At 48.5% G+C, this 26,380-nt stretch overlaps 1 protein-coding gene across 2 annotated transcripts in view; it reads right to left on the reverse strand.

Annotated features, from left to right (window-relative positions):
• Positions 1-553: 553 nt before the first annotated feature.
• The window catches only part of CCDC12 (coiled-coil domain containing 12), an 86,857-nt gene continuing 61,030 nt past the window's right edge, over positions 554-26,380 (reverse strand). The window contains exons 3-8 of one of the 2 annotated variants that reach the window (XM_054016762.1): positions 9,657-9,736; positions 5,646-5,707; positions 5,488-5,522; positions 3,900-3,976; positions 1,610-1,693; positions 554-911 (exon numbers count right to left, since the gene is read on the reverse strand). In XM_054016762.1, coding sequence (XP_053872737.1) covers positions 1,614-1,693; positions 3,900-3,976; positions 5,488-5,522; positions 5,646-5,707; positions 9,657-9,736 — 334 coding nt within the window. In that variant the 3' untranslated portion in view covers positions 554-911; positions 1,610-1,613. Of the gene's footprint in view, positions 917-1,609; positions 1,694-3,899; positions 3,977-5,487; positions 5,523-5,645; positions 5,708-9,656; positions 9,737-26,380 lie in introns of both variants that reach the window. The other variant, XM_054016761.1, reaches the window with a different exon arrangement.

A 26,380-nucleotide genomic window follows, 5' to 3' on the forward strand; every position in this document is an offset into this window, starting at 1 on the left:
GTCTGTCTTCCTCAAAGTGTTTACAACCTTCATCACGAGCTGCTCTCTAGGATAGCTCTGTCCTTGACAATGTCTTCAAAGTGATCCGCATTTCTACGCCTCAAAGTGAGCTTTTAAATAAATCCCACAGTTATGGGAATGCTGCTACCACAACCGTGATTCAACCAGGAGTTGGCTAGCCTGGTCCAGATCCCAGGGCAAACAGCTCACCATGCTCATAAAGGGCACCTAGGAACGCACCCTGACGTGCTCCGGGAAGTTTTGATGCTGTGGGGGCCACTGAAAAGGATTCATTATTCAAAAAGCCCCAAGCTCCTGCCGCGCTGTGAATATCGACACAGGTTTTAGAAAGCCACAGTAATAATCTGACACTGAATAGGGTGTGTTCACCGCTGCTGCTCCTCACCTGTGTGCACCTGAGCCGACGCTGCCCGGGCACCACTCCCTCCCCCCCAAAGCGGATGCAGCCGGCCCACAGACTAAACCCGATGTGAAATTAACTACCTCTGCAGCACATGCTCCCGCGGAAGTGATGCACCCAGCACAGGAAAGGGACATTTTGCACCGTTGCCGGATCATTTTATTATGAAAAAAAATACAGGCTGCAGCCCAGTTTTATCCGTAACAAACCCCACTGATACAGCACCAGCTCCTGTATGTGGGGGGGGGATCTAAAAGCAAAAGGGAACAATATGAATCGTACATGAATCTGTCTGCTAGAATGCAGGCGAGGCCGTTTTCAGTGACCATGCAGAAAGCTCTCCAGCTGCAAAGCCATTTCGGGATTCTTTTGTACAGTCATTGGTTTCTTCTTGCCCTCAGCAAAGTCTCCATGCAGCGGGAGGCTCCACCCCTCCTCTGTTTAAGTGAGGGCAGCTCACCAGCCCCTCTTGTATATGTCATGGGCTCAGCTGTACTGCAGGAGAGATAAAAGGGGTCAGCAAAGGAGTTGGCTCTATAGGCCCCCACCCCCCTCTGCAGAGAAACACGCTGTCTGCACTGGCCAAAGAAAGCGTCCGCACCTCTCTAGCACACTGCTCTGAAACACGGCTTGAGCTAGGAAGATGCTACGTCATTCCCTGACCAGTGTAGGTAGGGGCCGCAATTTTCACGTGAAGTTCCCAGGGATGACCGCTAAGCACAGGGCTGTGCGGAGTTCTGCATGCCACTCATGACCCATGTGCTCCTTTAACCTGATCCAGTGCTTTATCCGAGAACTTTTACTTCATCGAAAGTCCAGAAAAGCTCCATTGGACACCCCCCCACACACACACATCCTAAACTACACACTGCAACGATCACCCCCTGTGAGGCTGAGCCAGGCACGCTCTCCTGGGGATGAGAACGCAGGACACAGCATGCACAGTGCACGGAGCATTCCCGTGTGAAATGCTCACACACAGCAAGCCCCATGGGTCTAGAATGGACTGAGGGGCTCCCCATATCTGCCCCCTTTAGGAGCTGCTGTGCTCTGGCTAAAGCAGTCAGGTCTCAGAGAGAGATTCCCCTCTACCCAAGTCCCAGGGAGTTAAGGATTCCGTTAGCAAAGAGTGACAAGACCAATCTGACAAGCCCCAATGAGTCTGTGCTCTGAGGCAGCCAACCGGACCTCCTTAATCAGAATCACTTCCTTCCTGCTTTGCTGATCCCACAGCTGATGCCAGTTCTTCCTCTTGGCCTCTCAATCGCTCTCCTGTGTGGGCAACAGAAAAGCCAGTCAGTGATCACTGTGTAACCAGAGTTTAGAACGGCACGTGAAGGGGGAGATCTGAACTGTGCTACCCAAACTTCCAGGATATCCATCAACTTTGCCAGCAAGTTTCCCTGCTCCATTGATTCTGGATTGGCTCAGGTCCCAGTTATTTCTGGAGTGGATGTGAGTGTCACCCAAATGGCTGGGCGAATCCGGATTCTACTGGACAACCTGTACCACTGTAGGCTCTGGGCACATCCCATAGACATGTCTATCTGCCCAGTGGGCAGCAATATTACCCCTCCCCAAATCAGCCACCCACCCATCAGGGAAGCAATCAAGGGGAACTAACAATGGTTTAGACATATCCAGTGCTCTGAGGACCAATATTTTCTGGCTGCCTGCCTGCCAGAGGCAGGCAGCATCACTCTCCACTCCAGAGTCCTCCTCAATGCCCCTAGAGAGAGGGCACCTGTGGGGGCTCATTCCTGACACTATTCCACAGCCTTTTGTTTTAAAAAGTTCAACCGAGCTCCACTGAGCTTGCACTGGAGATCGCTCTCAGCCGTGAAATTGCTGGAGGAGCCAGGATTCAGCACAGAACCGGAAATAAAGGTACAGCATCAGTGCAAGAGTTGTCCAGAGAGAACTGGCAAGAGAGCGCCAGCTCTCTACAAGTCCAACATGTTTAAAACGCCCTCTCTGTTCATTTCCACTCATGTTGGAAAGTCTTTTCTGTTGCTTTCTAGACTGAGTGAGAAACTGGCTGTGACCCTACGCACCGCTCTGTTCACTCTACACACCACTGTAATATGCTTTGTACAAAACACGCCTTGTGCAGTATCATTTGAAAACTAATCACTCACTGATCATTAATAGGCTTGTGTGGTGAATGTACACGGTGTGTATGAAGAGTTCTGGATACATGCTGGAATTATGACTAAAGTGTGTTTAAACCCGGCATGTCCGGGGGAGTTGGTAAACAGGTCTGTCCTAAACAAAGGAATGGGCTTTTACCCCACTTGACATATAAGCAGTAAATGGGGCCATCAAACTAACAAGGGGAGGAGATCACAGGGAAGAGAACACTTTGCATTTTAGCAAACACCTAGGAGGGAAGAAAGAGCAGGGAGCGTCCTTCTCCACCAGACTCAATGTTACCTTTCTCATAGCTTGAAGGAACTGTACTTGGAGGGTAACCTTCAGAAGAATCCATTTCAAAGATTCACTGGACTATAAAAGAAAGGGACAGAAAACCCAAATTCTCTCTCTCACCTAACATGACAAAGGAACCAGCACTTTGGGTTTTGGAGGAGATCCTGATGGGAGGAGCGAGGGGGGTGGCAGCCCCCATCTTGCCAAAGATGGGGCGAGAAAAGCCATCTTGAACAAAGCCTGTACCTTAAGGTTTAGACTTTTAGATGCATGTTTTCACTTCTTGTTGCTTGAAATCAATTCTAACTTTCTCTCTTACACTTGAACTCACTTAAAATCCTATCTTCTTTTGTTCATCAACTTATTTTACTTTCAATCTAAACCCACAGTGCTGTTTGATTCAAGTGAATGTTAACTGCAGTTAATGTGGCAAGCTGTTTGATTTTGTCTCTTTAAAAGGAACAAACGACCCATATTATTTCTGTGAACACTGCAGGAGAGGGCTGGACATGGCAGAGGGCAGGGGTTTGCGGTCACCTGCTAACATGAAGCAAGTCTGGTAAAGACAAGAGTGTGTCTGTGATAACTGAGGCAGGCTCTTGGATTCAGAGTGGTTGAATCAGAGCTGTAGAGCACACAGAACACGGCGTGCAAGCTGGCTGCGTGTGCCTCCCAGGCAGGGAGTGGAAGCATTTTGGGGCACTCAGTTATAATACAAGCAGTGACCCAACCTCCCACTGGTCTGAATTGCACCCCGAAGTGCGACACTGACGATCAACAATATTTATTGCCCGAAAATGAAGCCACGATTTTCAAAGATAAATACGTAGGCACCTAAGTAAGTAGCCTGCTTCTCAAAGGGCTGAGCTCCGCCGCAGATCCCTCTGAGCTCAGGAGCGACTGCTGGGATCACTTACTCAGATGCGTACAGATCAATTAAAGAGCCTCATTTCTGTCTCTTGCCTTTGAAAAATCTTGGCCCCAGTCCTTCCTAGTCTATCACCATTTCCACAGCTCCCGTCCGTTAGTTCAACAGCAGCAGTGCACTTACTTATCAATTCAGCGATTGCCCTTTGCGTTCTCTTCTCCAGTTTTTCCAGTTTCTTGGCTACGTCTCGTTTTAAATCCCTGGGGGAGAGGATGGTCATTTAGCAAAAAAGCCCAACATACAAGCACACACAGACACAAAGCTAGCCCACCAGCTAGCACCCATGCGTCTATTCAGAGCCAGTCTGGGGTCTTAGATTAAGAACAGCCACAGAAACACCGTAAGCTCCTTGGGGCAGAGATTGTGTCTTACAGAGAAAGCTGCCAGCATTTTAATCATCATCAGAGCAATGCAAGGGCCACGCAGACCAGTCGGATGGAATACCCCTGCCACTGGTGTTCCCTAAATACCACCGCCAGAACAGGGGAGCAGCGGCATTCCCTTAAAACAGGAACTAGATGGAAAGGGTAAAAAAAGTTCAGCTTCATGGGGGGGGGGGGGGGGGAGAGAGTGTCACCTCACTGGGGGAAGAAGAGGAATGAAGAAATCCTCGGCCTCTGCCCCTCCCCACAGGGCAATTCTTGCCCTTCCTAAGTGTGAGAAGACAAGCACCATCTACAAGACGGAGAACTCCATGAAATTCCTGGTGGTCACAAGTGTCTCTGAACTACTGACACTATGCAAGACCCACAACTCACATTAGCCCCTCCTCAACGCCCGTGCCCAGCGATCCACGTGGCCCAACAGTCACACTCGAAGAGAAGCCAACTCACCAGCCAAGCACAAAACACCAACACTCAACCAACGAGGAGAAAAGGTCTAATGCACCAGCTGCTGAGCGGCTGCACAGGCCACCTCCCAGGCCTGTGAGATTTGTGAAGTATCTGAACAGGAGGATGTGAAAACCCACCTGAGGAGCACGTGGGACCAGGCCCTTCTGTGCCCCTCATTTCCATCAGGAACCTGTCACACACTCTTTGAAAACAGATGCTCTTGGCTTCGGAGGCCCCTGTCAGTAACATATTCCTTTGCTTGTTATCCTGCGCACACGATTCCAGCTGGGTGTGTGAAGCCTGGTGCCTGTGCCTGCCCACATGCTGAAATCAAGGTGCTGTCATGCTGTGGGACCATCGCTCACTATGTGTTTGTACAGTACCTAGCACACCAGGGCCTTGATCCCAATTGAGCCTCCACATGCAACCGCAGTGCAAAGAACAAGCTTCACCAGATCCCTTCATCATTAGGCAAATAGAAACAAAACCAATTGTATCCATCCTAGAAACTCCCAGAAGGTGGAGATCAGCCCCACTTATCTGTCCCATCTAGCCAATCCCCCGAGAGCCAGAGCCTGTTCAGTCTCTACAGGACATTTATTAGGGTTTTCTGCAGTCTAGCTTCAGTGGTGTCCAGGGACGGGGATTTTAGTTCTCCCCTTGGGGAGATCTGTTTCCTCAGATCTCACTACTGGGCAGTTTCCCTTGATGCTGAACATAAGTTTCCCAATTTCTTGTCATCCCAGCTGGTACAACCTTAACAGGGTTAAAGTTATGGAAATAGCTGGAGAGCGTCCCTGCTACCAAGAACACACACGCAGATGCTTAGGACTAAAAGGACTGACTCTATGCAAGCTGATTCCTAAGATAGCGCTTACCAGTCTGGCTTTCTGGGGGCGAGGTTTGCCAAATCCTAGGGGAAAAGGAACAAAGGAATTCTCATTAGAAGCAGCCAAACCAATGTAATGGAAAAGAGTGAGTTTACAAGTGTGCACAATTATATTTCAGACCAGGTATTGAAGATCAAGACACATACCACTTCTTCAATGATAGGCTCTGGCTTCGCGGCTTCTAGTTGGTCTTTCACCTTATCTTCCACTAGAGGGACCAGCAGAACAACAAATGTTAACAGAGTGTCAGATAAGCATGAAGACGATGCTTCACTTTGGTATTTAAGAAGCTTTTACAAAACCGAACCCCAACAAACATGCTTTGGAAATTACTTCTGTACAAAAACATTCCCCTGCAACTTTTGCAACCCAAACATTGCACTCCAGAAGCAAAACTGACCATAAACCACGTGAAACTGACGTCCTTTGTCTGAACCCAGAGAAATGCGAGAAGTGAACAGCCGCAGCACTGAAGTCAATTGGACTCAAACTGCGTTTGAATATAAGCTCTGCTGCTGTAATATTGGAAAGGAAATGGATTTGCTTATAACATGTGACTTGAGTTGACAATGTCAATCTAAAGCAAGCAATGATGCACAGGAGTGAGCGTTCCTGCAGAAGTAGCATTTCCAGAGCCCTGTCTCTCAACCTTTTTGATACCAGGGACTGGCTTGCTGCCTTCCTAGACTACAGTAGGGGGATCACAGGGACTGGCACCGATCCACAGACCGGTTGTTGAGAAACACTGTCTTAGAGGAAGTACAGAGCCCCACAGTCTGAAGAATTGATAAGATGATTGGTAAACTTTATTCCCAACTATTACTGTATTTAGAGTAATCATGGGAGACTTCCCACTCCGTAGCTCTGTGGCAAGTTACTTTTAAACTCCTTTATATTATCCATCCCAGAACTCCGACTTACACACAGCATATGATACCCCCTTCCCTCCTGCAATGGGCACATCCACCACTGGGAATGAAACACCCTGACCGGGAGAGCTCTGAACTCAGAGAAGTACCTGAACTAGATTAAAATCTCTGCTTCAAAACCAATGTAAAGCCCCGAGTGGAACAAGAGACAAGGAGAAATCGACGGCAGAATTCCATCTTTCTTTCTGCCCAGACATTGCAAGAGGGAGAGGCCCGGACACTCCGAGCACAGCAATATTTACTGGAGGAGCTATTTCTATCACATGCCCCCTCCCCCAGGTGTTAGAAATCCATTAGGAGTGGTTTCAGAGTAGCAGCTGTGTTAGTCTGTATCCGCAAAAAGAACAGGAGTACTTGTGGCACCTTAGAGACTAACAGATTTATTAGAGCATAAGCTTTCGTGGACTACAGCCCACTTCTTCGGATGCATATCGGTTATATGCATCCGAAGAAGTGGGCTGTAGTCCACGAAAGCTTATGCTCTAATAAATTTATTGAGGAGTGGGAAACTCTAGCCCGTTGGTTTAATTTGTCTCTGTTTTGTGCTTTCATGGATGCTCCCGGCCAGAGAGGAACCGGCTTTGAATGATGAAAACAAAAAACACAAAAAGAAACCTGGAAAAGATGCAGTATGATTAGTGAAGGGTGCTGTCTGGCAGAAATCAAGGGTCGGGCAGACTCTACTCCCTTGGCAAACTCAGGCTAGGGCTACAATATGGTTAGAGCCCAATTCTGCTTGAAGCATGGTTCAGTTCAGGCTACGGGAAGGAGCTCTCTCTATACTAATGGTTCTTAACCTGGGGCCCACGAGCTGCTTGCGGCCCAATCAGCACACAGCTGTGGCCAATGTGACATCCTCAGGGCCATACAGGATGTATATACAGTGTGTGGATATGGCCCACATAACACAGAGAGCTGCATATGTAGCCCACAATGGTAAACAGGTTGAGAATCACGGCTCTATACTGTAAGACCAGGCCATGAGAAGGGATGACTTGCAGTGGAGAGATCCTCTCCATTTTGTTACCTGACCTCTACGTCAAACTAATTTACTTCTTATGTGGTTTTAAATGAACACACCCTGTTTTGATACATATCAGGATTCCTGACTTATCTCTGCCCTCCCCCAACAATCACTGATTTTAAACAAGCCTACACCCCAGATTTCCATGTTTCAGCTTCAGAGCAACTCCCCTCCCAAGGCATATAGCACCACACAACACTTCCAGAGGCAAGGCTCCTGAAGGCAGCGTTGGGCTATTACAAGCCACTGACGTTCTCTTTAAAGGAGATCATAGCTCTGTCGAGGGGCTGGTAAAGATGACCGGTTCTCAGACATCACTGGAAACAATCGAGGCAGCTATGCCCACTGCCCACTATTATAATTGTGGGAAAATGCCATTATTGTTTCGCAGGAGGGCAAATTATGAGATTCTGCCCACAGCTGAGATCCACAGAGGCCCCAGTATTTCTAATTATAGCCACCGCTCCCGCACTCCAGGGTATTCTTCTTCATCCTTTCCAAACTAATTCCTGACACTCCCATTCTTTGGCACCCATTTTAAAGAGCTCTCTTCTGTGAGGGTTTAACCCTGCCATGCTAGCAGCAAGACAAATAGGGATTTTTGTTTTACATGAATGAAGGGTAAGTGGGTTTTCAAGCTGGAGAATGGTGCCAGATTGAAAGCCCTGAACTTATGGATAATATTTTCAAACATGGTTGCTTAAAGTTAGGTGCCTGGTTCTTGGAGCGTGCTGAGCACCCATCAGCTCTCACTGACTTGCAGGAGAACTCTGCTCCTCTGAAAATCTAATGACTAATTTACAGGCCTGAATTTGGCTTTCCAGACCTAACTTTAGGCACCCACGTTGGGAACCTTTGGCCCGATGTTGTCTGCCCACAGAAAAGGTTTGGCGTGGGCCGTCGCCATGCAATCTCCTCCACGCTGCCACATTGATGTGCCTCAACCCCGACCTCAAGGGAGCCACCACTGGAGGGCGGTCTCCATGCTCCTTCAATCCTTGGCACATCTCCCGAGTCACTCAATGGAGCCTGTTCGTGACAGACACAGACTCCGGCTTAACAGAATTGGCTCTGAACCTCACAGACTCATTTCGCGCAGGCCATCCGACTGCCAATAAGTAGGAAAGCCCTTTCCATCGCTTCTAACCCGAGCTGGAGTCAAACCCATGAGCTAGAGAAGAAAGGATTGATTGCCCTGTTGAGAAGCCTCTGGCCCATTCTTTGGAGACATAAGCATAAATGACTTGGTAGTTACATCTGCTGGGAGGGGAAGCCGCGGTGTTGTTCCTGCCTATGCAGTCCCTACTCCTGCTCATTTCTCGCTAGTAATGGCCATGGCCTGTGGGAGAGGTTTATATGAAGTGCAAAAACCCGGGACATGGGCACTGAACCACTCTAGTCTAGTCTATATAGGACCAATCCACTGTCACACTCAGATGGCTTCTAGGATATAGGGACTATTTGCTCATTTCTCTGATACTGCTGGGAACGAGGATTTAATTCATCCTCCAAGCCATTCGAGGTTCCCCAACTGGGCACCGGGTACCACACAGCTGAGTTGGACCAAGTTCGACACTAAGACTGACAGACCGTGGGAGGCGCAATAACAGTGTAAATACTGAAAATACTGAAAAGAGACTAATCGTTTAGACTAATCTCTTCAGAGCAGGGAGTGCAGCTTGTTCTAAATTCCCAGAGTGGCAGGCACGTTCCCCTCACCATGTAGTTTAGAATAATAAACTGGACAGAAAAAAAAAAAGCAGGCAGGTTTCCAATAGTTGGTTTGAATTGAAAAAGAAAGGACTGGTGATATGCAATCTTTCAGCTCAAGGTCACCGGGTCAAAGGCAGCGAAGGTCAGTGACTTAACTGATGGACAGCTCTTTGGCAGCCAGCATCAAATGAGTATGGTGGATCTCCCTCCAGTGCCTAGTGGAAAGGATCTAGATGAAAACTATAACTGGGCCCTTGTTGGCAGCAGAGGCCAAGGATTGACGCATTCCTGCTACAGCAGTACCAGAGATGGTCTCTCCAGATAGGGCAACGTGGAGGAAATTGGACCTGTTGCTGACCCTGTCCTATAGGCAGAGGACTTCACTCTCCAGGGTGATCAATCCAGCATCTTTCACATCTTCTACGTTTTGTTTTTTAAATGGGGGGAGGCATCATTCCCAAGCTCTCAAAAACTCCCTCTCCGGCGCCTACCTGAGGCCGGCTTGGCCTGAGGCACCTTCCTTTTCTTGAGATCTTCATCCTCAGGAACATAATTTCGCAGCTTGAGCTCCCTAGAAAGTAAGGGGAGAAAGCAGGAGACGTGTAAACACAGGCACATTCCCCCTCAACGGGCTGCCACCATCTTAACTGACATGCACAAGAACAGAGATGCAGAAGTAAAGTTCTCACTTTCTCTAATCAATAAAGAAGAAGAGACTTTGAACTAGATGGACACAATTGAGGCTGGTTGACCCGCAAAGTGAGGCAAATTCGACAGACCAGACACTTGCTCAATTATTTTCTCTGTGGCAAACAATACTTCAATAGGGAAGTCCTGGCTGTGCAGGGACCCATATTTCACTGCTTCGATACACGTGGGATTTCACTGAAACAAGTGGGTTTGATTCTCCCAGCAGGAAAGCCCCAGTGGGGCCCATTCGCCTGTGGCGTAAGGCCACTGCTGACGTGACTGAAGCCAACAGAGCCACAGCACTGGCATCCGGTCAAGGTGCAAGAAGGTAATGGCATATTTCAAGGTAAGATAATGTAAAGGTTAATTGGAATTGAACAGCCCTTGTTTGCCTCATGTCCAGGGGGTTTAGACCCAGCTATTTATGGAAGGTGAGCTGAAAGCAACATGCCAAGAGAACGCAGTGTGGATTTCTGGGCAGAGTTCTTCCACTCGGGCTGCGTGGAGCTGGTGGGCAGGCAGAGGGAAACTAGGCTCAGCACAGAGTGTGTTCATTAACCCTTTCCAGGCCAGGATGTGAAATAAAATAAATAAATTAATGGCGATATCCCATCTCCTAGAACTGGAAGGGACCTTGAAAGGTCATAGAGTCCAGCCCCCTGCCTTCACTAGCAGGACCAAGTACTGATTTTGCCCCAGATCCCTAAGTGGCCCTCTCAAGGATTGAACTCACAACCCTGGGTTTAGCAGGCCAATGCTCAAACCACTGAGCTATCCCCCTCCAAAGAGTTCCAGAGATGCTACCAAGCCCCTCTCCTTTTGGGTCCATTTTTGGGTCCTTTTCATAATCTCTCTCTGGTTTAAGTCTATTGTTTTTAGGTGTTTCAATGCTATTGGAAGTCCTGACCCTGCACATATGTAGGTCTACTCATGTGTGTAACCTCATTACTTCAGTGGGATCACTCGCACAGTAGAGGTCCATGACTGGGGCTCCCTGGTGCCACAGTCAGACAAATAACAACAATAAATAAGAATCTGCATATGCTTTTGCAAAATCAGGGCCTTGGAAGGCAAGATCTCCGAGCAGGGACCTTGGCTCATGTGCTTGTGAACAATGCTAAGCAACAGCTGGTGCTATATAATAGTATTTTAGCCCATAAGGCAAATTAAGAAGATTAAACTAATCTAACACTTTAGATTGGTTTATCTGTTCAAGATGCTCTAAAGCTTTCAATTGGTTTAAATTGTTAATGCACCTTTAAGGCCCTCAGTTTAAACAGCAAAATACATTACAAATTGTGGGGGAGGGGAAATGGACAAGCAGGTTAGAGAAAAAAACCAAGGGGTGGGAGCCAATCACACTGTGCTAAAAACCATTTCTTAAATGATGCACCGGAGAGTAATTCCTACCTAGAAATTCATACGTACCCTGCAATACCTAAGGGGCTATGGGCTCTTCTATTTGTAATGAACCTTGAAATTAACTCACTTCTTGGTTAGGCATTCGCATCAGTCAGAACTGCCCTGGAAGAACATTTGACTGCTGCTGTTCCGCATATTGGATGACAAAACATTTTCATCTCTATCCTGCGTAAATACCGAATAGTATTTTTTCCTTTAAAAAAAAAAAAAAAAAAAAAATCCGTGATGGAGCAATTTGGGATTTTGTAACTTTTAATGGCCAGTTTTAACACAAGAGGCCGTTTCCCACTGGATCCTAGGGCCTCTGTCTTTAAAGGCAAGTTCTAGGTGAGGTATGCCACCATTGCCTGTTCTAATCTGAAATCATTCTTGTCACACAAAAAGGGGCAGCATTTCACTTGCTACTGTCTGAATTCCTCCACCCAGCCAGCGGTCAACGGTGTTGGTCTGTCAGTTCTGATACTGGAAACCCATTTCCGGTGTTTTTAGTAGAAATGAAACAGATCCCACTAAATCAGCTGCACTGCACAGATTCAAAGTTTCTTTTGAAGTCTCACTTCTACTTTTGTTCATACTTTGGTAGCGTCAGGAGGCCCCAGCCAACATCAAGGCCCCGCTGCGTTAAGTGCTGTACATACATATAGTGAAATCCGATCTCTGCCCCAAAGAGCTTATAGTCTATGTAAACAAAGCAGGCAGAGGGCAAGAGAAAGGGACAGAATCTACCCCCTTCCCCCACAGCGACAGGAAAGATAGACCAGTATTTAGGGTGCTAGCCTGGGATTTAGGAGACTCAGGTTAAATTCCCAGCTCTGCCACAGACTATGTGGTCTTTCCACGCCTCAGTTCCCCAACTGCATGGGGATCACAGTACTTGCAAGTCATTGGGGGAATAAATGAAAGTTTGCGGTGTTCAGATACTACAGTGAGGGGGCCACATAAATATCTAAAATAAGCAGAAGAGCGGGAACCAAGCCGCAGAGCGAGTTAGTGACTTACCCAAGAAGTTTGTGATAGAGCCTGGAACTGAGCCCACATCTCAAGTCCCCCCCACTCTAACATAACACCAAGAACCAGACCGACTTTCCCACCATTGGGCAGACACCGGTAGAACAAGAGTGATTAAGAGAAACAGATTCCAGCAGAGATTAGCATGGGCCTGAAATACAAATGGAGGCCAAACATTTCTCCCTTTGTGTCAAATGCAGGCCAGAGTTCATGGGATTCACCTTTAAACACGACAATTGTGCTTGTTGTGTAGTGCGCTTGGCGCTGGGAGAGCTGCTGGGGAGAAATCTTTCACGAAGCTGGGCTTGTAAAGGAAAGACTGAGGGGGGATGGGAAGCGACTGATTAACCTTACGGGACCAGGTGTGTTATGATGACAAGAACTACTCCCCTGGGCAGCAGCTTGGGGACTCCCAAGGGTGCAGTCCCAGGGCCTGGCGTGATTAGTGGGTTTGCCAAGATTTCTAAGGTTAAAATGAAGGCAGCATTGGCCGATTGCTCTCCTCCAGGAGGGTCAGGATACTCAATACCTACTGAAGTCAGCGGGAGTAGCCAGGTGCCCCATGCCTCACAAGAACCTTGTGCTGCAGATAGCAATCACTAACACTAGTGGCTTATCATGGTTGACTGATCACCTCCCAGAGGGCTTGCCAATCTTCAATTCCCTCCCCGGGGCCGGGGGAATTTTAGCCCCATTACAATACACTGCTATTTATCCAAACAGCACGGGGAACATGGATTCTGTCTGGATAATGGAGAGAGCAGCCCTTCACCCCAGTCCTCTCCCTCAGTCAGAAACAGCTGGACAGGATACAGACTTCGCTGTTGTCACTACGCATGCACAGTAACGGCCCGGCAGCTGACTCCCCAACTCCTGCGGCTGCTTGGCTCGGTGCGCGCATGCCCCAGCGTTGGCTCCCTCGGGCCGCCCAGGGAGCAGCATGGAGGGCGTGTCGAAGAGGAAGCTGGGCACCTCGGTTCTGCATAAGCTAGGGCAAGAGCTACAACACTGACCAGGTGAAGAGCAACTCCATGGCAGAGGGGTGGGGAGGAGGCGAGGGAGCAGTGAGTGGGGATATGCACACACAGGTGGCAGGGGGGTTCACAGCAGCAGCTGGGCAGGGGGTTTCATGCCAGCAGCTGGGCAGGGTAGCACATGGGCAGTTGTTTTGGGAGGTGCAGACAAGGAAGAGGTTCAGATAATAGGGTTTCAGATAAACGGGAGCAGACTGCGTATAGGTGGGGAAACCGAAGCAGAGAGGTGAAATGAATTACCCAAGGAGGGGGTCAGACATCGGAATAGGGATCGAGAGCACATAGCTTCCTTCTTATTCTCAGCCCACTGAACCACATCTCTCTCCATTGCAATGCATTTTTTTGTGCCTATGTGGGAAGAGGAATTTAATCAATAGAAGTTAATTTACTATCCTCAAGTCCTACCAGGAGAGCCAATTCCTTTCAGCAACTGCTCCTTTCATTCCTTCTGGTCCCAAATGATTGATCAATTTTTTTTTATTTTTTTTTCGGAACAAGGCCCCAGTGCTGTTCACACAAACATCTCAGGGTTATTTATGTTTTTATTAACCGTCCCCACTAAGCAGAATTCAGTTGCCAGCCTGGCGAAAACATCAGTAACTAATTCATCCAGAAGGTAATTGGATGTCAGGCAGTGCTGTTAGACATTTGGCCGGCAGGCTGGATCTAGTACGCTGAAGGGGTTTCTCTCGCTAACCCAGCAGAGTCAGACGCTGCAGAATGGAAGCATTCATTTAAAAGTTTCTAGTCACTTTAGTTCATGTCAAGAAGGCTTTCCTGTGACCGGAGTGTAAACCAATGCAGACTTCCGGAGGTCAGCCACTCCAAAACAATAGCTCAGAGCAAACAAGTCAATGGGGTGGTACCATTAAGCCTAACTGTGACACTTGGCACGCCGGATTGCCAAATCACCATGTGGAATTTTGTGCCTAGGTGCGCATACAGCTGCCACAGCCGGGTGCTCAGACTGGGAAACTGCTTGGACAAGTGGCCAAACAAAGGGCAGAAAACAGCAGCGGTCCTAAAAGGACTCCGCCTAGTATTTCCCCCCGCGCTTCACTTCCTAAGGCTCTGCAAGCTTCTCTAGGCAAGCAAAAGGGTCAGCCCACGCAGAGCCACTTGCAGAAGATACATGAAGGCCACGTTCTATGGTCCTTGGGCAAACCTCCTATTCGCTGCTAGATTTCGAGAGGCCTCTGCGACCCTCATTTTGTAGGCCCACCTCCCACTTAACAGAGTTAAAACCCTAATTTGAAGTAAGAGGGGGGAATCCTGGAGAAAAACAGACCTTTCCCAACCGTGTCCAGGGGAATTTCAGCCTGGCCTATGGCGGCCCCATGCCTTGTGCGGACCAAGGTGATCAGCCTGTCGGGTTTTACTGCTGGTGAAGTTTACACAAACCATTTCTATTGATACCGATATCAACCCAGGGCCGCAGGGTTGTGTGTTAGTGAACTGATCTGCTGACAAGGCAGAGCCAATTGGCCTCCTGGCAAGTTGCCCCTGCAGCCCTTGGTGCTGCAAGTCTTTGGCACCCTTAAACCCACTCTCCATCTGGGGATACGCAGCATATGGACCAGGTAGGGAGGAGGCTCTAGCCCAGTAAAGAGAATAAGGTTTAAATCTGATTCCCCAACAGAACATAAGAACGGCTGTACTGGGTCAGACCAAAGGTCCATCCAGCCCAGTATGCTGTCCACTGACAGTGGCCAATGCCAGGTGCCCCAGAGGGAGCGAACCTAACAGGTAATGATCAAGTGATCTCTCTCCTGCCATCCATCTCCACCCTCTGACAAACAGAGGCTAGGGACACCATTCCTTACCCAGCCTGGCTAATAGCCATTAATGGACTTAACCTCCATGAATTTATCTAGTTCTCTTTTAAACCCTGTTATAGTCCTAGCCTTCACAACCTCCTCAGGCAAGGAGTTCCACAGACTGACTGTGCGCTGGGTGAAGAAGAACTTCCTTTTATTTGTTTTAAACCTGCTGCCCATTAATTTCATTTGGTGGCCCCTAGTTCTTATAGTATGGGAACAAGTCAATAACTTTTCCTTATTCACTTTCTCAGTTTAGTAATGCAGTTGAGTAATAACATAGCTTTTTGCCCATTGATGCTAAGCTGAATTCAAATCCCATGTCAGACTACAAACAAAAATGTGGGGGTTTTATCACCGTTAGCCTCCGATGGAGATTTATCCCTGAGACAAAACGGCAAGAGCAGAATTTGTTTGGTGCTGCTCAGGACTGAGATAGCAGCAACGCTGTGGGCCAGGACTGAGGTGCACCAGCAGAGCCATGTGAGGGGCCTGGGATAAGGACAGCAATGATGCTGCAGGTGCAGAAAACTATTCAGTGCCTAAATGTACTACACCCAGTTCCAGCCACGGCTTTTTGTCCCTCACTAAATTCACGCACGACTGTTTGAAACAAACAAAAAAGGATCCCTTTAATTGTTCAATATAAGACAATGCCATGCACCTGCCTCCCGTAATTATCCGTGCCCACTGTTCCTGGTAGCTGCCTCCCTGAGGTGCTCATGGACTATGGAGTTAACCCCCAAGGCTCCAGCGCTCATCAGGAAGAGACAGAGCTGGTTTATGTTAGTCTTTCCCACTCTCTGACTTCTTGCCCACCCTCACCCCATGGTTCCTTGTTGATGATCTGTAATGTTTTATGGCAAAGAGGTAGTGTGATGCCAAATCAAACCTAGTAATTTATTGTAGGACATGAATAGACTAGGAGAGGAGGGATTAAATGTGCTATCTTGAAAAGCAAAGGCTTACAGAGGCTGGAAAGAGTGAAGTCAAGGTAACTGATTTCTCTAGCACTGTTTCATCCCCAAAAACAGATCACAAAGCACTTCACAGACGATGAGTTTGATCCAAATCTGGCTGAAGTCAACAGAAAGACGCCCACTGACGTCAGTGGGATTGGGATCACGCCCTATATTTAGGAGTCCTCCAATGCATTGCAGCCTCTTCTGGGGTGAAAGGCAACACAGGTTTAAGAGCACACAGCAATGCTACATGGCCATTTCGATACTACAAAAAAACTTATTCGTTCTGCCAGTTACTAAAAAAAAGAAACCCCCTGTTAATGCAATGTTAAGGCCGCAGTGTTAAGGAATCAAAGTCAGACAATAAGGATGTTTAGACTGAATTAATGGCCTTATCTTTTCCCCATTTACCTTATCTTTGCCCCTTCCCTCACAGGCCCATGCACTGTGATACATTTAATAAATGCGATCACGTATTTCTCAGATACAACATAAGACACCTCAGCACCAGAGTGGAGGCCTATCGGCAAGACTGGCCCAGGTCCTCCATCACTCACACCAAACAAGGTGCAGCTGGGTAAGGCAAGCTCTTACTGAATTTACGGCATGACTGTCACCTGGGGTCTAATGAATCCACAGTGGAATAGTGTCCTTTTAACTACATCTCTCTCTGTTTTTAATCTTTTACCATTTTTTGTACAAATGCTTTCGTAGTTCAACAGAAATACAGCATTATCCAGAGAACGCAGCTTCCTACCTCACGACTTCATAAACCCCACATTCGGGAATGCGCAGGAGAGCTACTACGACTGCATGCACAACTGCAGTAATTGATCATCCAAATGACCAGCTCAGTAACGAATGGGGCAATAGTACACGACATGGTACTTCTGAAAGCACAGGTCTGGATCATTTGGTTCCAGGCAACAAATATGCCCATTACATTTATCTGCATTATAGAGCACAGACATGGAACCGCAGTTAAGCCTTTCCACTACAAGTCCCCTTTTTGACTCTCACTGTACTACATCTAGCATCAGTTCTACTGGCACCTCCACTGGGGAAGTATTTCCTTAAGGGGTCAAAACCTCATTTTGAGGCATCAATCAGGCATCACCCAGGTGTGATGCAGCTGGTACTTGGAACTGCTGCACAGTAAAAATGCAGTTGACATTTGCAACCAATACAGAGTTTGAAGAGTAATTCCTATAAGATGTGAAGAACTAGCTTGATGCAAAACAGAGGATACTTACAAGGTGCTTAAAGCTTTCTCCAGCTTGTTTGGTTTTCACTCTAACAGTGTTGAGTGTTCCGCGCAGTGAACATTGTTTCCCAATTAATAAATGGGCTTTCAAAGTCTTTCGGTGATGCTTTTGCACACCGTCTCCTCATGCCTGTCTGAAGTGTGCTGTAATTTGCCAGGAAATCTTCTGAGAGCAACTTCCTCAGATGCAGAGCCCATCACATGCTCCAGCTGCTATCACAAAGCAACCACTTGAACTCTCATCAACTAGAATGCTTAAAAAGGCAATACATTCACATCTTGGTGAGGACGAGGTTAGTAGCGAGGAACAACTGTCTAGAACGCTCAAGTGCACGCTTTTCGGTGAAGAGTAATTTTTGTTAGCGTTTTGAAAGGCAGAACGGGCAGAAGGCGCTGAAGCACTTTTTACTGAAGGGAAGGCAAGGGGAAGCTTGCAGTAGGAGGTAGCAGTTATATGGACCTTGTAAATATTGCAAGGGCTCTGCTCCTGCAGAGTTTAGAAGCCATCCCCCACTGCTCGTCTTCCTGCCAACCACCCATCCTCCTCCAATTCTGAAAGCTCACAGAATCTAGAAATGTCTAAAGTTTTTTCTACACACTCATTCCCTCAAGTCTTACTGCTCTAGATGCCAGCTGAAGACTACAAACAAGATGGTGCATCGTCTGCCCCAAGCCACAGCCAAAGCTCAATGGTTCATAATGCCCAAGAAGCCAGCTAGCTCCTATTCTGAAGCACAAGTGCCATGTTCGTGGTTTTTGGTTCTTGGGAAACGGTTGCTATGTTTAAGGAAGTCCTGCATGTCCTCCTAAGTATCTCAGCTGTTTCTGGGCATTTCCGTCAGAAGCCTCAGAGAAATACCATCTGGGTTTGATTATTCACTGCACTTTAACTTCCCAAGCTGCTCCATAGCTTCATTTTTAGAGTCTTCAATCTCTGTTATAGCTACTCCAATTTGCTTTAAAAAAAAAAAAGTGCCCTTGAAATGGAAACTCCTCACTGTCCTCTAAAGAGAGACTGATATAAAAGAATACTCCTCTGCTACTTCAACATCCACTTATCTCTGGGTGGTCTAGGCCAGTAGTTCTCAACCAGGGGTCTGGGGCCCCTTAGGGGCCCTCAAGCAGGTTTCAGGGGAGGCCTCCAAGCAGTATTAGACTTGCTGGGACCCAGGGGAGAAAGCCGAAGCCCCACCACATGGGGCTGAAGCCCAGGTCCCCTATCCTCACCACCCGGGGCTGAAGCCTGAGCAATGTAGCTTCGTGGGGGCCCCTGTGGCATGGGGCCCCAGGCAACTGCCCTGCTTGCTACCCCCTAACACTGGCCCTGGCTTTTATATGCAGAAACTCAGCTATTGTGGCACAGATGGGCCATAGAGTTTTTATAGGATGTTGCAGGGGGCTCAAAGAAAGAGGTTGAGGTCTAGGTGGCCCACAGTCACACACGAAGACTCTTTGCTTCAACATGTAAAGAATTTATACGTTACCTCGATCTTTTTACCTGGTTCTCCTGGAGTCACTTTGCCCCTTTTTTTTTTTTTTTTTACTTCCAATTTGAACCTTTACAGGCACATTTGTTTAATATGTCCCTGGCATTCGGACAAAGATTTCTGTATTTCTGAAAGAAGAATTTGCAGCCTTACATTCTTGAACTTTTCTGCTTTTGGCTATTTCTACAGACAGTTCCACCACTAACCTGCTGTGTGTGACCTTGGGCAAGTCAATTTAGCTCTCTCTGGTTCAGTTTACCCACGTATTATGTTCCTATCTCTTGGGGTGCTGTTTGTAAGTCATAGTATGGAAGGTGCTAAGATTTTCCTCCCTACCTGTTGTTGAACTTTCCCATGTTTTTATAACCCATTTCCCACATAGTTTTCAAGATTACCCTTTCATATCTACCACCATCTACTTCCTTTGGTATTTCTGGGTCTAGCAGCCATCCATCCATCCATTGACCCTCATTCTCAGTGGACTGGCTTGTTATGAAGGGTTCTTACATTTTCAAGCTACTCTATTTATCATACTTCATATTGTCATGCAGGGAATTTGCTGTATTTGCTCTGTTGTTGACATAGCAACCAAGAATTTTTTTTTGAGAGTATATTACCCCACTGTTAAAAATAAAATAAAAGATCTCTCATCTGGCTGAGATCACCTCTTGTCCAATCACAAAGAGAAGAGCTATACTACAGTACCACCTCCTGGGGCAGGAGGCAAATGCATCTCTAAAGGACCTGCCAACACAGAAGTCCAGAAACTACTGTCTGCTTAAAATGGTGCAGTTCTTTCCCATCATGCCTGGATACCTTACCCAAGGAAGGGCAGAAAGGGAACGAGAAACAAAGAAGGAAGAGTAGCTCCCCTCTGCCTTCTTCTCAAAGGCTGGGTCTACACTACCCGCCTGAATCGGCGGGTAGAAATCGACCTCTCTGGGATCGATTTATCGCGTCCTGTCGGGACGCGACAATCGATCCCCGAATCGACGCTCTTACTCCACCAGCGGAGGTGGGAGTAAGCGCCGTTGACTGGAAGCCGCAGAGGTCGATTTTGCCGCCGTCCCTACAGCGGGGTAAGTCGGCTGCGATACGTTGAATTCAGCTACGCTATTCGCGTAGCTGAATTTGCATATCTTAAATCGACCCCCCCCTGTAGTGTAGATGTAGCCAAAGACAATTTATCTTCAGAATCAGTGTATTGCCATGCATTGTAGGTTGGCTGCTTTCACTAAAATAACTGAGCGTGTTGAAGCACATTCTCTCTTCCCCAAGCCGCTGCCTAGGGCTCCTTTAGGCACCTGTGGAATGTCAAAAAAACAAACACATCATTAGCCTGTCAGACCCCAAAACAACACAGGCTGGAGAGGTGTCTGGTTTCTCAAGAGGGATTCCTCAGGGACCACGTGAGCAAGAGGGAGATGGCCAATTCTGGATGCCGCTGAGCATGGTTGAAGTAGAAGAGCTTCAAGCACATGCAGGTGCCACGTGCCCATCAAGTCTCACATGATGCCTGGCCAGATTATTTGACACATTCCAACTGGATACAAATAATCTAACCACCAATTACAAAACAGATTTAGAACTACCCAAAGAATCGCAGAACCTGGGGCCAGCCTGGCAGCATATCAGAAAGAGCTGCGCTGATAGACAAAATCCAAAACCTGACCCTAGCTAAGGCATGCGTCGGCATTGCATCGAGGAGCCATATTCCCAAGTTACTAATTGCCGCAATTCTATCTGGAAAGGACCACGTATCATCCATCTCTTACAATGACTTCCTTACTTGGTTGTCTCAGATACACGCTACCAACCGTGCTGCAGGCATGGAGGGAACCTTTGTGCAAAGAGACTGCCCCCGTCGAACTCGAGTAGCACCCCAGCAGTGACAAGACAGGCAGATCATGAACTGTGCTGCTAGGCAATGCCACACCCAAAAGTCTGCTGTCAAGAATTTGCAGGGCTGGCCGAGAACGCTTTCACGCTAGGGTCTTTCAGCTGCACTGTCCCTGCTGCTTGGAGCTGTCGTGGTGGATATGGGGATAGGGCTCTGTGCAGTCAATCGCTGTTTACCACTGTTTGTTGGACCAGCTAATACTTCTGTGAGGCCTTCACCATAAAACCCAGGTAGAGCCTGTTGCAACAGTCTATCCTCGACGGAGGCCTTTATCGCTATCACTTGGTGCTCAGCTGAAGGAAGGGGGCACATATAGCTAGCCTCAGAAGTGAAGCAGCACTGAATCCTGTAGGACACAAAGTCCAAGCACCACCTTGACATCGGCGGATAGGCGTCCTCAGAGGGAGGGATCAAAGCTCCTGACAGTTCCTAAAAGTACTTCTCCTCTCTACCAGCCTCACTTTGGTTTTATCCAGGTTGGGAAGAGTCAACTGCTTTTTATCCCTCATCTAACCACTCAGGCACTGGGACAATTGCTTATGCGGAATTTAGACTGGAGTCTGTCCTCACTTCCAGGAATGGCAGCAGGTGAGAGCACTGTGGAGGTGACACATGCTCGGACCCTGGCAACAAAAGGATGAAGATGTCATCAAGATGTCAGTCAAGGGCCCCACACTCGGCACGTCAGGATGACATTAACAGACTCAACTCTCACTACCAGGACAACGGGCCACTAACAATGTGTCCACAGGGGTAAACAAACACAGACCATCATTAAGGGTCAGATGTTATCCCTGCATATAGCAACAGTGGTCTCTCCTGTAGAAAAGTAGCTACAATAGCCAAGAAATAGGTACCATCTTCCAAAGCACAAAGGAACTGTATTTGCATAGAAGCTGTTCCTGGTATCACCCTTGTTGTTCCTCCTTTCCAATCCATTGCTAGGCAGGTTTGCCATCTTATTTTTTGTGTATGGAATCTGAAGACTGGTTGTTTCAACCTGACCCGTGACATCCTGCCATAAACCAGGGGAGAGTGCACTTCACAGCCCTGGCTTCCTGCAACTCCTCCCAGGAAATTATTCTCTGCAAGCAGCACTGTGTGGAGTTGTAATTCTTCAGGATGACTAAGTGCTGAAATGCCAGCAGCGGATTAATTACAGCCTTGTGAAGTTTAATTGCTAGCATGGCTGGTTAAGTCACAGGTCACGCCTTTCACTCTCCTCCACCCTTGCCGTGCATTCTTTGACATTCCTCACGAGCCCGGTTTGCAGAGCTACGGCATAATTTCCAAGCTCAGAGCATTTCCTTCATGGGGTGGAGGTTTAAATCATCAGTGAACGATGGTTTATGGGAGTCTGAGGCATGAGATCAATAGTCGCAAGAACAGCCCTACCTTACATAAGTAACCTGCTTTCTCCAAATCATAGAAAGGGCCAGAGTCCACCCACACCCATCCTTTGCAATTGCAGGACATCGGCCATGGGAGTGACAGCACACAATTGAGCCTAACGGTTGTTCCCTGATCAAGAGTCTGGAGAAAGACAGACTATTTATAGATCAAGCACACAAGCTCCTTGCCACTATGTTCAAGGTGAATCACCAGAGTCAAGTTCGGTGATTAAAGATGCATGGGAGTAAGAACTGCCCTGGGTTTGACACTTTTGTAGAGAGGCCTATTCAGCACTCACTTCTGCATTGGTATCTTGCAGCACAAAAGCTTGAGGAAAGAGTAGGAATAGAAGGTTTCTTAGGCCTTGGCTACACTTGTGAGTTGGGGCGCATTAAATCGGCCCCGGGCGCCCTAACTCCTGAGGTGTCCACACTGGCAAGGCACGTAGAGCGCCCGGACTCCGCAGCTGGAGCGCCCCGGTACGCCACCTCCACGAGAAGCATAGAGCTTGCTGCACCTGGGCTGGAGCGCCGCAGTGCCAGTGTGGACGCCCTGGTCGATTAATGCGCTCTGATCGGCCTCCAGGAAGTGTCCCACAATGCTTGTTCTAGCCACTCTGGTCATCACTTTGACGTCTACTGCCCTGCCCTCAGGTGACCAACTTTCAGACCCGCCCTTTAAATTCTCTGGGAATTTTGAAAATCCCCCTTCCTGTTTGCTTAGCAAGGCATGAAGTGCTCTCAGCGCATCTTTCTAGGTGACCATGCCTCCATGCGCCAGGCGATCCCCAGTATGGAGCAATGGAGAGGTACTGACCTCATCAGTGTTTGGGGGGAGGAAGCTGTCCAGTCCCAGCTGCGCTCCAGCCGTAGGAATCACAATACCTGTGGACAGATATCAAGGGCCAGGATAGAAAGGGGCCATGACTGGGACGCACTGCAGTGCAGGGTTAAAGTGAAGGAGATGCGGAGTGCCTACCACAAAGCGCGGGAGGCAAACCACCGCTCCGGTGCTGCCCCACGACCTGCCAGTTCCACAAAGAGCTGGACGAGATACTTGGGGGCGACCCCACCTCCACTCCGAAGAGCACCATGGACACGTCAGAGGCCGTGGCAGCCCAGAGTGCAACAAGGCAGGAGGAGGAAAGCGGGAGCGAGAGTGCTGAGGAGGAGGGGGGCCCAGAGCCAGAGGACGGCACGACATCCCTAGATGCATGCAGCCAGGAACTGTTTTCAAGCCAGGAGGAAGGTAGCCATTCGCAGCAGACAGCAGAGGAGGTGCCTTATAAGCGGCTTTTATTTTGAGAAGGGAGTTGTTGGGTGTGGGCTGTTGGGGCGAGGAGGGCTGCAGAAAGAAGGGTTAGGGCTGCGTGCATGCCTAGATGCGGAATAGGGCATTGACGTGCTCTCTCACATCGCGGTAATCTGCCTCAGTGATCTCATCGAAGGTCTCATGCAGAAGCTGGGCAATCTGCTTGCGCAGGTTCCTTGGCAAAGCTACTGTGCTCCTTGTCCCAGTCAGGCTAACATGTCCCCACCACTGTGCCGTGAGGGGCTGGGGGACCATTGCTGCACACAGGCAAGCCACATATGGGCCAGGGCGGAAGCCGCATTGTTGCAGAAGACCCTCCCTTGCTTCCCAGGTCACCCTCAGCAGCAAGGTATCTTCCAGGACGAACCCATCCTGTGGAAAATGCGGGGACAGTGTTGAGTATAGTGGCCCCCTGCAGCTGTTGGCTCTCCCCAAGACACAGGACTCCAGAGGACAGTACGGCCCTGGAACAATCAGTCCCTCCTGCCCCTGTGGTTACTCACCATTTCGGGGCTCTTGTGGTTATGTGCGCTTGGGACAGGCAGTTTGTGCTATTGTGTGCAATGTACTTGTCTTTAAGATCAGCCGAATCGTTGCTCTGTCTAGTGTGAACAATGCTGCCTCTGTTAAATGTTGCATTTTGGCTTTACAGATGCAATCTTGAGATCCCAGCTGTCCTTGTTATCAACGGCTGAAAGGCTGCACAGATTCAGGAAGCGGCCACGAAGAAGCAAGGAGGACCTTCTGCATGAAGTCATGCAGCAGTCTCTTACTGAAAAATCAAAAGCTACAGGAGTGGCGGGAGACCGAAAGGAGGCTCCACCAGGAGAATGCGGCTCGCCGGCAACAAACCACAGAGCGGCTCCTAAGCATTATGGAGCGCCAAGCGGACTTGACGCAGGCGCTCATAGCACTGCATATGGAGCAGATCCGCCCCCCCTTGCTCCCCCCCGCAGCCCTTGTCCCAAAACTCTTTCCCTTGCGCCCCCATGTCACCACCAACCCACTTTCCCCAACATCCGGTTTCTTATCACCACCAGCTGCCTCCAACACCTGTAGCTTCACCACCCAACCCTGCAAGCTAAGACCCTTACCCACTGCACTCAACTCCGATCACCATGCGTTTTAGCCAGCCTGAAGTGCAGCACTCATTGCACGGCACTCCAGACAGAAAGGCTGAATATGATAACAGGACATACGCAAATCTGTGATTGTTCCGTTCCCCACCCCGCCCCCTTCCCTCCACCCACACAGCACAGATGTGTCATGCCATGTGTGTTTCTCCAGCAGTTGTGTTTCTTTTCAATAAATGATTTTTCTGGTTTTGGAAACATTCTTTATTGCATTAAGTAAAAGATACCGTAGCCCAGGAAAGCAACAGGCACCGCTCGCCAGTGTATCATACGTAGCAAACACAGATGCATGCTAGCATTGGAACCACTGCACTTCACCAAACATTACTGGTGGTTTTCAGCAACAAATGGCTCCCTCAAGGCATCCCTAATCCTTACAGCCCCGTGCTGGGCCCCTCTAATAGCCCTGGTCTCTGGCTGTTCAAATTCAGCCTCCAGGTGTTGAACCTCAGCGGTCCATGCCTGAGTGAAGCTTTCACCCTTCCCTTCACAAATGTTATGCAGGGTACAGCACGCAACTATAACCGTAGGGATGTTGTCATCGGCCAGGTCCAGCTTCCCATACAGATAGTGCCAGCGGGCCTTTAAACAGCCAAAAGCACACTCCACAGTCACAGTCATTTTGCACTGACTCAGCCTGTTGTTGAACCACTCCTAGCTGCTGTCAAGGCTACCTGTGTAGGGTTTTGTGAGCCATGGCATTAAAGGGTAAGAGGGGTCTCCAAGAATCGCAATGGGCATTTTGATCTTCTGGTCCAGGAAGAAAGTCCCGCCTTGTAGTTTCCTGAACAGGCCTGTGTTCTGAAAGATGCGTGCGTCATGCACCTTTCCAGACCAGCCTGCATTAATGTATGTGAAATGCCCACGGTGATCCACAAGCACCTGGAGAACCATTGAGAAATTCCCCTTCCAATTTATATACTCGGAGGCTAGGTAATCTGGTGCAAGAATTGGAATATGCGTCCCATCTATCGCCCCTCCGCAGTTAGGGAAACCCATTTGTGCGAAGCCATCCACAATGTCACGCACGTTGCCCAGAGTCACGGTTCTTCTGAGCAGGATACGATTAATGGCCCTGCAAACTTGCATCAACACAATTCCAACGGTAGACTCGTCCACTCCAAACTGGTTAGCCACCGATTGGTAGCTGTCTGGAGTAGCCAGCTTCCAGACTGAGGCACCACGCGCTTCTCCACCGGCAGAGCAGCTCTCAATCTCGTGTCCTTGTGTCGCAGGGTGGGAGTGAGCTCAGCACAGTCCCATAAAAGTGGCTTTCCTCATCCGAAAGTTTTGCAGCCACTGCTTGTCATCCAAGGTTTGGATGATGATGTGATCCCACCACTCAGTGCTTGTTTCCCAAGCCCAAAAGTGTTCCACAGTGGTGAGCATGTAGGGTGACCAGATGTCCCGATTTTATAGGGACAGTCCTGATTTTGGGGTCTTTTTCATATATAGGCTCCTATTACCCACCACATCCATCCCGATTTTTCACACTTGCTGTCTGGTCACTCTATGACTGTGACATGTGAATGCCACAAGCAATTTCATGTCACATGCGTGTCAACATCATCGTGGGACTCCTCACTGTCACTTTGTAGCTTAAGGAATAACTCTACTGCAATTCGTGACGTGCTGGCGAGACCCATCAGCATATTCCTCAGCAGTTCGGGATCCATTCCCACAGACCGAAAGGGAAGACAGAGCATGCAGTACAAAAAACGTTGAAAGATGGCGCCAAATGTGGACGAAAGCACAGGGATTGCTGGGATGCAAAGCGATGCATCAAGGGGCATTG

The sequence above is a fragment of the Malaclemys terrapin genome, chromosome 2, assembly GCF_027887155.1.
Source record: "Malaclemys terrapin pileata isolate rMalTer1 chromosome 2, rMalTer1.hap1, whole genome shotgun sequence".
NCBI classification, from domain to species: domain Eukaryota; kingdom Metazoa; phylum Chordata; order Testudines; family Emydidae; genus Malaclemys; species Malaclemys terrapin.